Consider the following 14,673-nt stretch of genomic DNA (forward strand, 5'->3'; position numbering starts at 1 on the left):
TAATAATAATAATAATAATAATAATAATAATAATAATAATAATAATATAAAATAACAACTATAGAAAATAGAAAATTTAAAGCAAATATTTGCTAAAGTTAAAAGTTAACAGATAATGTGACAGATCTCCTCCAGCAGGCTGTTCCCTAACCTAGGATTGGCAGATGAAAAGGCCCTCTGGGTTTCCACAGCTAATCTGGTCTTCTTAGGCTTCAGCAAGTTCTTCCCAGAGGACCTAAGCGTGCAGGGTGGATGATGTGGAGAAAGGTGCTCCCGCAAGTTTTTGACTACAGCTGCCATAGTTCCTTACCATGGGCTATACTGGCTGGGGCTTTAGAAATATGAAGTAAACAAAAGTTGAGAGGACTAAAGGTTTCCTTTCCCTGATGTGCACTGTCCATCAGTCTCAGATTTTTGTATTTATTGGACTCACTTGGGTCCTTTTAATTAGCATGATGCCCCATTTGCCTCAGACAGCCCCCCCCCCTTTCAATTAACTTAATATGATGCCCTACCATTCTTCCTAGAAATTCTGGGTCAGGTACATGGTGGTCTCCCAAAACCACCATGCATATTAGCTGAGACACAATGGCTGACCCACAGTTACCCAATGGGCTTCATGATTGAGCAGAGATTTGAACCCAGGCCCTCCTATTCCTAGCCTGACACTTTAATCCATCCTTTTCTAACTCAGGTCTTTAGATGTTATATTACAACTCCATCTTGTCTGGTCATTTCTTAGACTGATTGGGGATGATGAGAATTGTAATTCAGCCATACCTGAGCATTCCTTACCAGAAAAGGCTTATCACTAAATAAACGCAATCTGCTTTTCTTCACCTTCTTTGGGTTCTTCAGAGAGGTCTCACAGGATTTCCTATGCACTTGAAAGACTATATACTAACTGAGAAATATGTGCTACTCTGATCTGGCCTTAAAGGCAACCAAAAAGAGGAAGCAGCCTTATATTGAAATGGACCAGTGGTTTCTTTAGCCCAGTATTATCCAGACTGCTGAGCTGAATCTCTACAGAAGTGGGTGGGCAAGCTTTGGAGTTGTAAGGATCAAAGCTGGCCTACCCTCCAACATTACACAGATCAAAACAGAGACACATGTGGTCAAACAACATCAGGTGTGTTTAAGATGGCAAAATGTAACAATGAAGAATACACACAATAAAAGAACTTGAAGGAGTTTGCTTTTGCCTCAGTCTGCTGGGCAAGATTCTGCCTGCTCCCCTTCTCTCCTTCTGCACACTTAGTTGAATGCAAACTACTCTTGCACACTGAAAACTCAGTATAAAGTAAAAGAAGTAACCTCAGGACAAAGGGCAAAATGGGAGGAAGAAAGAGGAGCTGGAACATTTTTAAAGCAATTAAAAAGTGAGATAACAGAAAATTAACCAGGATTGTACCTGCCAAATCAGGACAGCTGGATGGTATACAGTAGAAGTGGATGGAAGTCCACTTAACAATTTTTAAAATCCCCTTTGGAGCTTTTTTGCAGGCACATTCAGAGATCAGGAAGATCCCAAGAGTAAAACTGTTGCTCTTAGAGGCTTGGAAGAGGGGCACCCAGGAAAGACCCAAAAGCTGTAAAAATGCCCCAAAGAGCTACAAGCTGCAGGATTCTTATTGGCTACCTTGGCTGATACTAATGGGATTTGTAGTTGAACCACATTTGGAGAACTACATAATTCCAATCCCTTCCTTTTAAAAAAAAGCAATTAGAAACCAGTCCAAGATCTCATATAAACATAAAAAGAAATCCAGATCACCTTGCATGTCTGCATGAATGAACAGAAGTGTCTCTACTTACTCTACTAAGCAAATATAATCAATTTAAGAAGTGACGAACAAAAGGAAGAAAAGAGGATGGGAGGCAATTAACCCATCACCTCTTGCCTGGTTAAGCGACAGTTCTAGAAATCACGCATCAACAATTTTATAAATGATAAGCTCCAGCTGGTTTGTTTTCTTTCTTTTAAAAAACATGATGCCACCTTTTGGACTAAGCACCATGCTTTCAGTGAGATTCAGCTTCTCACTTTAGCACCACTTAAACAACAACATTTAGCACTGTTATTCCATTTTTATAAACAAGCATCCACGGGCATCTTAAATACTAATGGACTGAATGTGTAGTGCCTTTTGTGAACTGGAACCTTCTTTCATAGACGCCTGAAATGTTTATCATGAGCCAGCAAGTAGCAAGATTTGGCATACCCACTAGATCCCTTATATAATTTGTTCCACTCAGTTGAATCTGTGGATTTTCTGGTGTTGCTGGATCGTATCTCCTGTCATCCCTGACCAGTATCACTTTTCCCTTCAGCCATTCTCTCTCTCTCTCTCTCTCTCTCTCACACACACACACACACACACACATTTCACACATACAGCCACCATACATTTTCAACTGAAGAAAAAATGTGATGAATATGATTAAATGATTTCCAAATCCATGAGAGTTTATCACACTAGTGAGATCCCACAGGCAAATGGAATTTAAATGCAATTTAAAGTACATTCAAATTTAAATAAAACTTGCAAATTCGGGGAATTTATCACTCCAAATTGCTTCTAAAACAAAATAACGTGAACTTAAACCACAGTTAAAGCAGAGAAAAGCGGCAGCTTTTTACTTTCTGGATGTTCCAAAAGTAAAAAGCTGCTGTTTTTCTCCGCTTTAACTGCAGTTTAACTTCACGTTATTTCACATTAACTGCGACGTCGTGTGATAAACTTCAGGCATTTCTGGGTTTTCTTTGCTTTTAGTTGCGTTTAAATCCCATTTGCCTGCTGGATCTCACTAGTGTGCTACACACCACATAGTTGCTGATGCTGTTGTGCTGTTGTTTTATATCAAACAAAACTAATCACATTTATCTCTGTGTTACATTTATTTTTTGAAAAAGATGCTCCACTGTTTGTCCACAAGATGGCACTTGATACAATAAAACATTTAACACACCAGTCAGGGATGATGGCTGAAGACATGTGTATGTCTCTTGAAGTTCAGAGCAGGTTGGGGAGAATGGAAGTGGGTGGGCACTGTGGTCATGTTTACAGCCATGTCAAAGCAAGCATTATCACTGCACTATGATACAAACAGCATTTATGTGTCTCAGCCTTTTGCAAAGTTGCTCTTTCCTTGCATGTTTTTTTTTCACTAAGTGAGAGTTTAGACAGTCTTGTTCAAATGTGTCTCAGTTCCCTGCTCCCATGTCCTATATCCAATCATTTCACTTTTTTCATCCGAATACAATTTCCCTTCTGTTCCTGTGTCTTATGTAATCAATTCTTCTCAGCAATTAATGGAATGATATAGGTGTTTAGTTTATTAGGTAACTATGCAGCTCTTTCTAATATAATGGAAACAAGAGAAGAACTTGGATTAGACCAAAGATAATGGAAACATGAGAAGGATTTTGATTAGACCAAAGATCCAGTCTGGTCCCAGACTTGAGACATTCGATCTGGCTACGGTGACACATGCCTTGATTACATACTGTTTGGACTACTTCAATGCACTCTACATGTGGCTGCCTTTGGAAACTATCTGGAAACTTCAGCGGGTTCAAAATGCTGCAGCCAGAATGCTGATCAGGGCCAGTTACAGGAAGCATGTAACTCCCTTGTTAAAACAATTCCACTGGCCACCTGTTCGTTTCTGGGCACAATTCAAAGTGCTGGTCATGACTTATAAACCCCTACATGGCTTGGGTCCAGACTATTTGAGAGACTGTATCTCCCCATATGAACCCGAAGAGCCCTAAGATCTGCAGGAGAAGACTTTCTCTTGGTCCCATCAAGATTACAGGCTCGCTTGGCATCCTTACCAACATTTAAAAAGAAAAAAATAATAATACCTGAAAAATCAAATCATGTCTGAAACAGCTGTGGGTGCGGGTGCACAAATTGCAGTTGCCCTGGCCTGTTTAAGACCTTAAAGTGTATGTGTGTTTGGGTATATGTGTTTTAAAGGAAATAGAAGAAATGGGCTGAAGGGACCTACACTACAGGCCCTGGGGGTATATGAATCAGGGCCCTCACTTTACCCACTTTTGCTTTAAATGCAACAACAGCAGCAGTAAAGTAGGTCAATGTGAATATCTTTATATTACACATTTGAGGATGGGATGAGGTGAGAAAGAAAAGGAGGTCAAACCACTGAGTTTATAGCAGAAAATAATTTGTGCTCTAAGAAACCCTCTTAAAAATACTTACCAATGTTTACTTAATTCTGAGCAAACATGGAGAGAACTGCACTAAGAAGAAAAAAGAGGAGGGGGAAAGAGGAGAGGAAAGGTTAGGTCTATGAAAAAGCCTAAATTGTGTGAAGCATTTCTAAAATAAAGCACTCTACAGTTTTTTCCATAGAAGTCAAACTATTTGTAGAGCGAGAAGAGGAAAGTTATATGCTTTTTTGTTTTTATTTTTTAAAAATACAAAGCCATGTTAAACATAAACACAGTATTTTACAAATTATTAATATTTCCTAGTAAATCAGGCCAGTATTTTTATTCAGTTCCATTGATTCAGTGAAAGGCTGAACATTACCAACAGCAACTTTGAATCTGAAATGTTTTATTGCTTTTAGCCATAGGCCATTGCAAATACTGTATGTCAAAATACCGTGGCACATTTGCTGGCATATGTACGAATATAACACACAAGGATGTAATCAGACATTCCATTTTAAAACCATTCAAGTTTTTAAAATACACCTGGAAACCTGCTGAAATGACTCCCCAAAGTATCTTTTTCTATCATAGAATGTCCACTGGCAAAAGCACAAAGGATCTGTGTTGTGTTTCTGAGTTTTCCTCTGTCTGCAGCATTACCAGTGGACCTCATGGGCTGATTGTGTGGGAGAGGAAACTTCCATCATCATTAGCATCACTTGCACCCTGGATGTCCTCAGGTGTTGTCTGCCTGCAGAGGCAGAAAGGAATTACCTCCCAGAAGCCTTCCTTCTTGAGAAATAGATGCTCTTGTGTATTGATCTGAGTCATTGCCGGAAGGAAAATTCATTGAGACAATTGTGAGTTATAGTGTGAGAGCTGAAAGGCCAGCATTTAGCTCATCCCAAGCTCCATGTGTGGTGACAGCTGAATTTCCAAAAGCTTTCCAACAGGATTTTCTTCATTGTTTCCTTTCATCTTCGATCACCTATCCCCGCAGTTAACCTTCTGACATCTTTTCACCAGACTGGAAAACAGCATTACAGGTTCTCAGTTTAATCTTGCCATCTGAGTCTAACTCATAACATTCTGTGACAGGCCTAAACCTGTAATTTGGTAGAGGTTCTCTTCTTGCAAAATGGGAAGCAGTATATTCTCTTCTCCTATATTGTTTGTGCCCAAATCTAATGTGGGTAGGGTTGCCAGATCTCAGTGCCTAGTCTCTCTTCTCCAGTTCTCAGAATGAGTGGGAGAAATACACTGTTATGTGTATACATTTTCCTAATTTCTCAGTCTTGATGGTTTTTTGTTTGAATAGTGTGTTATATGTACAGCTATGTTTTATGATTAATGTCTCATGCTTAATGACATCACCAGGGCCTACAAAGAAAAATCTTTAACTCTTACATTTTGGCGCTGTAATCTTGGGGATTCAGACAGTTCTGATCTGACAACCCTATTTGTGGCCTTCTTATTTTTTACATTTACCAAATGGTTAATATCTCTTTTGCATTACGGAGGGGAACAGGTGCTCATTCAATAAAAAAGGACTCCAATTTTGATTGCTGCCCAGTGACACTTCCAACCTATAGGTGAATATGTGTGCAAACACAAAAGATACTAACAAGTGCATGTTTCAAAAAGGAGTTAATATTCACTTACAATCAGTTTCACATTGTCCAGTGATTTGGGGTAAATCATTAAAGGTTGATCAGCACACAAATAGTCTGCATAAGTTATAAAAATTAGTCTCTGTTTACCCCTTTTTTCCTGTTGCTAAAAGTCACAGATAATAGAATTTGAAACCAATAGCAAAGAAATTCTCCTCAACTTAGCTTGGAATTGGTTTGATAATTGTAAAATGGTCTTGGAGAATGCTCAAAAATAATTTGTCTCTTGTCTGAGAAATCTCTTCTGACTCATAATGTTGGTCCATGCCAGGTGATGGTGCCAATGATGTACAAACATGTAATCATATCCTCCTTTCTACCTCACCCAAGGGGATCATAGTTTGGCTTGATACCATAAAGGCACATAACTCTTTAAAGCAGAACTTGGAGGCATTTATTTAGAATTAATTTATTACTAATTTGTTAATTTTAAAAAATGGTTATAAAATTCATTATTTTAATCATTTAACTCCAATTAATGTCAACTACTCTTGAACACATTCCTAATCCTAGCTAGGCTATTATGGACTTGTTCTGCATTCACATAGCAGCTATTCACTCTGTTTCCAATGGGGATAGAATTCAAAGACTGTTAGATTGGAATATCAATATGCAAAGGTACCTTGCAGCACTTTTGAAATTAATTGTGTGAAAGAAGTTGTATCACAAGGTTTCATGAAGCTGGTCTACATCTTCAGATGTAGGTCTATGGCAGCTTATGCTACATCTTATTTCTCAGTGTCTCAAAGATGTTACAAGTTCTCTTTATTCTCTTTCCAATGTTCAGGTGCTCAACAATAAGACAGAGAACAGTTTTGTCCCAAATAGAGCGGACCCCCTGACTCAATTGTGGAATGATAACACAACAGTTATGGAAATCACACTGAGTCAATGGGTCAACTTTAGTTGGCACTAGAACTGGATTTGGGCCAGAGTTATTAGTAAGTTATTAGTTATGGGACTTGCTAGGGTTTGCAGTACAAAAATAGATATCTATGGGCAAAAGCTAATGGAATAAGTTTTCAAGAACATCCTAATGATGGCTATGTTTAGGGGCCATGGGGCATACCTGACTGTTGAGGGGGTGCATAGGAACCTGGACAAGAATATTCTTGAAAGTGGGCTGGCTGAGGTGAATAGAGAATAAGAACTCCACATCGCAATGTCTTGTTGCAGATGTCCCTCACTCCTTTAGATCAGGGAACTCTATTAGAAAGCATGTGGGGAGAGGAGAAAGATACATGTCTTGTTTATCTCACCTGTCAGTCTTGAGATTTCTGTAGGGCAGCAAGAAACTGGTAAGTTATCTTTTTCAGACATGGGCACATTATGTCAACTGGAGCCCAGAGGAGGGCAATGAAGAGAGCTGTAATATATAAATATATATTAAAAATATGTGACTGCTCCAAACTCAAACTGATACCCAATCTTCTTATCACATTCATCTTTAATTGAGTTTTACCACTTCACTGTCTTAGAGTAAGCAGTGGTGTCTTTCCGCTACATATATACCATCAGGAGCAAACAGTCTGAGCAGCAAGTGGGGCACCTTGTTCCATCATCTATGACCCCTACTACTAAGGACAGTGATTTGGGTGCTTCAGCCAGTAGACTTGGCATACCATGAAAGGGCTGCATATGGTATGTGATTTACTTCATTATTATTTTTTTCACTTTCAGAGAAGAGGAGAGATGCTTTGAGTGATGTTCTGTCCTGTATGCCATAATAATGTGGCTGGGTTTGAGTATTACATACCAAAACATGAAAGACTGGTGGTACCATTTGCTGTTCAAACTCAGTCAGCAAAATGGCTTTGGCTGACCTGGCCCTCATCTTTGCTCTCACTCAGGAAAATCTAAATAGATGTGATTGTCCAAATGGAACTTAAGATAAGTACATTTCAGCGTACCTGAGCATCTTACTGCAACCATGGACTATCATGGGACTCACAGAGGTGACTGACTCTTTTTCATGCATGCAATCATGTACTCAAGTGTATGGTTGAGTGCAATGCTCCTGTGTGTTCAAAATTGGGGTAGGGTTGGGGTTTCAGTGACATCCAGCTTAGTTTTTTGTGGGTTTTTTGGACTTCTCATCCAGCTTCTTTTTAACTTGAAATGAAATTGTTCCATGTCTTTTGGAAACCCAAACAAAGCAGTTATACTACTTTCTTTCACCCATATAGAACCTGTAAATTTTACTTTTGGGGTTACAGCTCCCAAAATCACCCAGCCAGCAAGGGCAACATGATAACATTTCCAAATTTTGTTTTTCTAGCACACTGACATGGTCAGCTAAGGTCAATAACATCCCAGCTTTATCAAAGAAGTATCTGTTACAGTCACTGTATAACAATTCCCCTCTCTCTGGTTCCCATACACATTTTCTGCCATGATACTATAGTCTTGGACAAAGAGAGTGAGAAAGATGTCACAGGAAAATATGAATAGGTTGTTAAGACTCCTAAAATCATGTAGACTGGAATTTCCATTTCATTACTACCAGTCCTCACAGTCTCCGAAAGGCCCTGGTCCATGTTAACTCCTGGCAGTCCAGATAGCTGGTCAGGGAATAATTTGTAGCTTGTGTTACTACTGGGGTAGGACTTACTTACTCCTTTCTGGACTAAGAAAAGTAATTACTTATAATTCTGTATTTATTTATTTTTTGCAATAACTAACATTATATTTTTAACTTTATGAGTAATCATTTATACAGCACTTTAACTTTTAGTTACTTCTATAGTTACAGGACTATGATCTCACTGAATGGTACAGGAAGCTTAAGTGCTGGCTCATTTTGTATCTCATGATATTCAGTGACTTTTTTTAAAAAAGGACATGTTCCTTTTTGAGTTACTTTGAGAGACAGGAATGTAAAGAATTACTTTTTAAAAATATCAGCTATGCAATTGTAACTATAATAACAGTTAATGACTTGGGGGATCTTGGAACAAGATCTAGCTCTGTTTATTTTTAAAATTAGCCTAACAACTACTACATTTAAATGAAGCCTTCATGCTCTACCACATGTTTTCATATAGATGACTGCATATTAACTTTTCACTTCCACCTACCAGGAGACAGGAAGCCATTCTTTTGTTTACGAGACATGGATTTTCTTTCATATTCATTTGGAGTTTCTCCTTCCTTTTCGCATACCATGACTGAAGGTTTCTTCATCACTCCAGACACTCCTGCCAAATTGAAAACATTATTAATTATGGGACATTAAAAATATAAGATCTTATTGTTTCTGAGCACATCCTTCAAATATTAGTTTGAAAGTGAGTTTATCACAGAGAGACATACCCCACCTCATTAAACCACCACAAGAGCAAATAATGCATAGCCTTTGGTTTTATCCACCAGGATCCACTGGCTGGCAACTTGTTACTGGATTATCATGGTGATCACTGCAAAGATCAGAATTCGGTATCAGATATACAATCATCCCAATGTGCCCACCCACTCACCCAAAGACAGCCAAATTGAAAAAGTGAGTTTGAAGGTTGGATTGTACCAGTAGCTGTATCATAGCTAAATGCTAGAGATATGTCCCCCAGGACAAGATCTTGTTTAAATATGAACTACCAAAATGGAAAATGGTATGTCAGGCATGTCCTGCTCAGCATTAAAGAAGGTTCCAGGAGATGGGAGAGCTCCCAGTGAAGAACCTCTTTCAGGAAGGTGTGAGGTCAAACTTATGCTTCAGCACTGAAACCATAAGACAAGATATAGGAAATTATCACATTGAGTTTAAGGTGCCTTATCCCTGACAGGCTACTTTACAGGCTACTTTAATTTTAAAAATGGGTGTTATCGCACTCAGCCGCAGCCAGGCGAATGCAGCCTGTATACAGCCTGGATGCCAAGCAGGCTTTTTCTGCAGCTTTTCAAGAATGGGAAAATCCTATTTTTCAAAAGCTGCAGGATAAGCAAGGCTAGCATCCAGGCTGTATATGGGCTGCATTTGCCCGGCCATGACTGAGTGCGATAACACTCATTTTTAAAATTAAAGGCACCTGTACCCCATTGGGGATAAGGCTCCTTAAACTCAGTCCTATAATTTCCTAAAACTTCAACCCTTCCTACAAAGTAGAAACTCTTACAGGAACAGGCTTTTAGCCTGGCACTTAGCACTCCATCTCACCCAGAATTTATGCAGGCATCCTGCTGCCAATGCTGCATCAGTTCTACAGACTGTGGACCTCTTGGAAGTGGGTACTAGACAGACCAAGTGCAAATGTTAAGCTTCGGGACCACAGTTGTTTGTTCAGTCTCAAGAAGAAGGATGGTCTCATAATCTCATGATGGTGCTTGGACATAGTGTGTCCTTAGTTAACACCAATGGTTTCTTGACCTCTCCGTTTCTGCCAAGGGGAGCATATATGCTGTGGAAATAGTGCAATTTGACAGCACTTCACAGAATCCTGGGATTTATAGTTTTATGAAACATCAGCACTTTTTGTCAGAGAATGATATTTTTTGTAAAACTCCATAGCCTGAAGTTATAGCATTTATAGTGGTGTCAAACTGTATTATTTCTACAATGTAGATGATCCCTCTGTCACTATTGGATTCTGGACTCATGATACATGTACCTTTAGAACACAGATCTGTATTTCATGTTCAGAGCCACACAGGATCCATACAGTCATTTTTTTCCACAGTGCCCAAATGATATAAAACACACACACTGTGATATCCCCTTTGAGTACTAGGGCATTTTAATATAACCTATCATGCACATATACAGCCTCATCATTCTGTCTTTGAAATATGAATATGAAATACTAGCTATCCCCTGCCCAAGAAGCAGGGGAGAGCTAGTATTTGATCAGGGGAGAAGGGTGGTTATCTAGCTTCTTTGTTTCTATCTCCTTCTGCCCCCACACATGAAGGAAAAATAATGGGCACACCACAAGAAACAATACAATGAAATGAAAGGGAACCCTTTGATCTCTTAGAGAAAAGTGCCTCTCCACAGCCAGGATAATGAATTTCATGTTTATCTATAACTATAGGCACTCATGTTTACCTATGGAGGAGGCACAGCAGTTGAACAGGATTAGCTGTATTTGTTTTTCATTATTCATTGTGTTTATTGTTCAGATGGTTATTCATTATTCTTCTGTTTAATTTAATTCATCCATGACTCCTGGTTGAAAAAACCCTCACAATGACTTACAGCCAGGCCATAGTATGGATGTTTACTCAGTACAAAGTCCCACTGTGTTTGTTGGGGCTTACTCTCAGGTAAGTTCACACCTTAAGGGTTCATTTAACAACCTGGCACACAGCAAGCTGTTCAGAAGCTTTCAAAGGTATGCCAGGCTCTTTAGTAAACACCTGTGCTGAATAAATTATACTGAGCTATTCAAAATCGGAAAAGCAAACTTAAGACCAATGCTTGACATTTGTTTTTAAAAGAAGATTATTTTATCTGATCATGTTGTTGTTGTTGTTTGTTGTGTGCCTCCAAGTCCTTTCTGACTTATGGAGATCCTAAGAGGTCTTCTTGGCAAGTTTCTTCAGAGGAGGTTTGCCATGGCCATTCTCTGAGGCTGACAGTATGTTTTGCCCCAAATCATCCAGTGGGTTTACATGGATGAGCTGGGATTCAAACCCTGCTCTCCAGCATCCTAGTTCAATACTCAAACCACTACACCACACATGAAAATAAACCAGTACTTTAGTGCAGGCCAATGAAGGTGTTTAGTCCACGAAGTTTAATGGTTTAATTCTGTACCAGACATCACAGCTGTCTCAAATTTAAAAATCTCTTTTTCTAAAGGTCTGTTAAGCTTTTAAACATGCAGTGTCTATACTTGATACTGATATAGCCAATTGTTTAGTCCAATATGGCTGATCCTATGGAACCAGAGATGGATGAAGGGAGCCTCACTGGCACTGCAGGGATTTTCTGGTTGCTCCTCAAAAGGACAACTGCCCACCCCATGCCATGTCCAGTTCATGTCTTAGCAGTGGCAGCTGGTGATCTCTATGTCAGTGAGATGGTGAATCTGCTCTGGGTTTTAGTCTGACGGGTATAGGTTTTAGCACCTTGGATATTTCCTTTAAGTTGCAAGTAAAACCCCAAATGGTTTTACTGCCCCACTGACATGGATAGTCCGGGTTGCTACTATTCCTGAAGGTTAAGGGACTTCAGAAGCTGCACAGGATGGATCACAGAGGTCTGCAATGGGATGCAGAAACTAGAAAAATCCAGCAGGGCTCCCTTGCAACAATAGAAATGTCTTTCCATTCAGAGATTTCGACAGTTTTCCATTTGCACAAGGTGTCTCTAGATCCAAGTAGGACTTGGAAAGTTATTTTTAAAGAGTAATTCATTGCACAACTCATTTCAAAGCTCTCCCTGCCCCAACTTAACTCATTATGGCAAATGTTGCAAAACAGTTTTAGCAAGTCATCAGGGTGATTATTGGGTTATGCATGTCTTGTTTGTTACCCTTTGGCTTAATAACAGAATGGCATATACCACTTGAAAAAGTTGTTACTGCTGCTGTTGTAAACTTTTATTCATACTACACCTCTTCCCCAAATTCAAGGTGCCTCCTCAGAGTTTCTATAAAAAGGTTTAAAATTTAAAGGCATATTTGAAAAATAACTAGAAATCATTTCTCAATACACACACTCTCTCTCTCTCACACACACACACACACACATACATACAACCAGGTGCCCATTCCATATCAGTTTTGAAATCTGCTTTTGTTCTGCTTTTGTTACGAAAGGACAAAAACTTGGGACAAAGTTGTAGGTAACCTACAATGCTTGCAAATTGTGACTTCCAAGCTCTAGTCACAAGTCAGTAGCAATAACTCTGCTCTATTTGGGGCTTCTTGCTAAGCAGGCAACTGATGGCAGAACACACTACCTCAGTAAATATTGGTCCATTCTTCTCCACAAAAAATCAAGCAAATATACTGCAAGAATGTAGGTGTGACAATGGGACAACATTCTCAGAGAGAAACAGAGGGAGGGAGGGAGGGAGGTTCAGCCCTCTCTCTGACCACTGACTTTCTCCTGCAAATGTCTCATGACAGGCACAGGGAAAGTGAAGGCTACAGGCCAACTGGGATCCTCAAAGACATTTCTGAAATGGTTTTTAAATGTCTCCACTATATCCCCTCCCCAAAGTATCCTGAACAACTTCTAAGGAGTGTGTCAGGGGGCAATTTCACCATATTTCCTTCCTCCCATACTGTTCTGGACAGAACTTTACTTAACTAGGAAGTAAAACTGAAATTTGGTTAAGGTTGTTGTTGTTAGCTGGTTTTGAATCGATCTCAACTCATGCTGACCCTGCGAATGAGACACCTCCAAGCTCCTCTATCCTCTCGCTCTCTGCTCAGGTTCTGTAGGCTCAAGCTCATGGTCTTCCTAACTGACTGAGGTCTTCAACAGACCACTGGAGCAGAGTGGGTGCGTGGCGACCACACTGTTGTTTTGTAAAGTATTTAGCATTCTCTGCCAAAAGGTGCTGGTGCATGACAGAACTACACATTCCAGAATTCTGTAGGATGAAGCCATGGCAGTTAAAGCAGTGTCAAACTGTATTATTTCTACAATGTAGATACACCCACAGTTTAGACATCTAAAGAAAAAGAGTGGGCAGTGTTCTCAAGGGAATGCAATGAATTTTTTTTAGTGTCTCATTCTCTCCAATGTTGGAATCATGGGTGTTAAAGGAAATTGTTTATTGAGGGAGCAGAATTCTTATTTTGGCAGGCAGGCCTCTAGTTTTGCCCAGTCTCTGGTAACTATATCCCTGAAGCACAGTGGACATGCAAAGGTGGGGATTGTGGCTACACATGGGCCACAGCAGGGGTGTCACTAGCACAGTGTGGAGTGTATGAACTGCACCAGGTGACACCCTGAGTGAGGGATGACACCACTGCTCCAAAAACATCTGTCTTTTTTTGACAGGAACAGGCCATGGTGTTCACCTTCATCCCTTTAAAACACTGGAACTCCACTGAAGAGATGGTGTGAGTAGGGCACGGCTCAGTGGGAGGAGAAAGGAGGGACCCCAGGTTTTTAAATACATATATTTTAAATTTTAAAAATTAAAAAATTAAATTTTATTTCTTAAATATATTATTTTAAAATTTTCTTTCAAAACATATTGAAGACTATATTGTTCAGGAAAGCGTTCCCAGGCATTGTGTGACTGTGTATCCGATTGTTATCTGAGATCTGATATTTGATTTGATATTTGATCTTTGATCTTTTTAATTTATTGTCTGCTTTTTTATCTAATTCAATCTTGTATTATTATCTATTGTTTTATATGTATTTTGTAGAATGTATGCCATTGGCAGGTTTCATTTTTATTGATTTTATTTTTGCATGTACAGCACTGTGTAAATGTACAGCGCTATATAAATAAAGTATAATAATAATAATAATAATAGTCACACCTTAGCAAATTTTCTCTTTAACCACATGTACATGTAAATACATTCAGGCTGTGCTATTGTAATTTAAAGATTTAATTTTTCTAGTTGCTTATGTCGCAACAATTGCCATTACATTCAGTGATATGCAGAAATTATGATTTATGAGCAGCGCTCATACAAAAAACATTACTAAGTATTCCGGATGGTGTGGTATGGGAGGAAATCAATGATGTGGGGTAACGCCATGAATTACCATACATATGGATTAGTGAATTGGAGTGAATTGTTGGTTTGAAGTAGATAGTAGAAGTTGGATTGTTGCTGTACAACAAACAGAGAAGTTGATGGAAGTCGGAGAGGAGAGTTTGTAAATATTTGTATTATATTGCAA

The 14,673-nt window shown here is 39.1% G+C and overlaps 1 protein-coding gene across 7 annotated transcripts in view; it reads right to left on the reverse strand.

Moving 5' to 3' along the window:
- Nucleotides 1-81: 81 nt before the first annotated feature.
- LOC121918977 overlaps nucleotides 82-14,673 on the reverse strand; it is a 44,967-nt gene continuing 30,375 nt past the window's right edge. For 2 of the 7 annotated variants that reach the window (XR_006101360.1, XM_042445114.1), the window contains exons 2-4: nucleotides 8,934-9,053; nucleotides 7,116-7,222; nucleotides 4,277-5,213 (exon numbers count right to left, since the gene is read on the reverse strand). Coding sequence is in view for 5 of the 7 variants with exons in the window: in XM_042445114.1 (XP_042301048.1) it covers nucleotides 7,119-7,222; nucleotides 8,934-9,053 (224 nt within the window). In the remaining 2 variants the exon portion in view is untranslated. The other 5 variants (XM_042445117.1, XM_042445116.1, XR_006101359.1 and 2 more) reach the window with 5 other exon arrangements.

The sequence above is a fragment of the Sceloporus undulatus genome, chromosome 1, assembly GCF_019175285.1.
Source record: "Sceloporus undulatus isolate JIND9_A2432 ecotype Alabama chromosome 1, SceUnd_v1.1, whole genome shotgun sequence".
NCBI classification, from domain to species: domain Eukaryota; kingdom Metazoa; phylum Chordata; class Lepidosauria; order Squamata; family Phrynosomatidae; genus Sceloporus; species Sceloporus undulatus.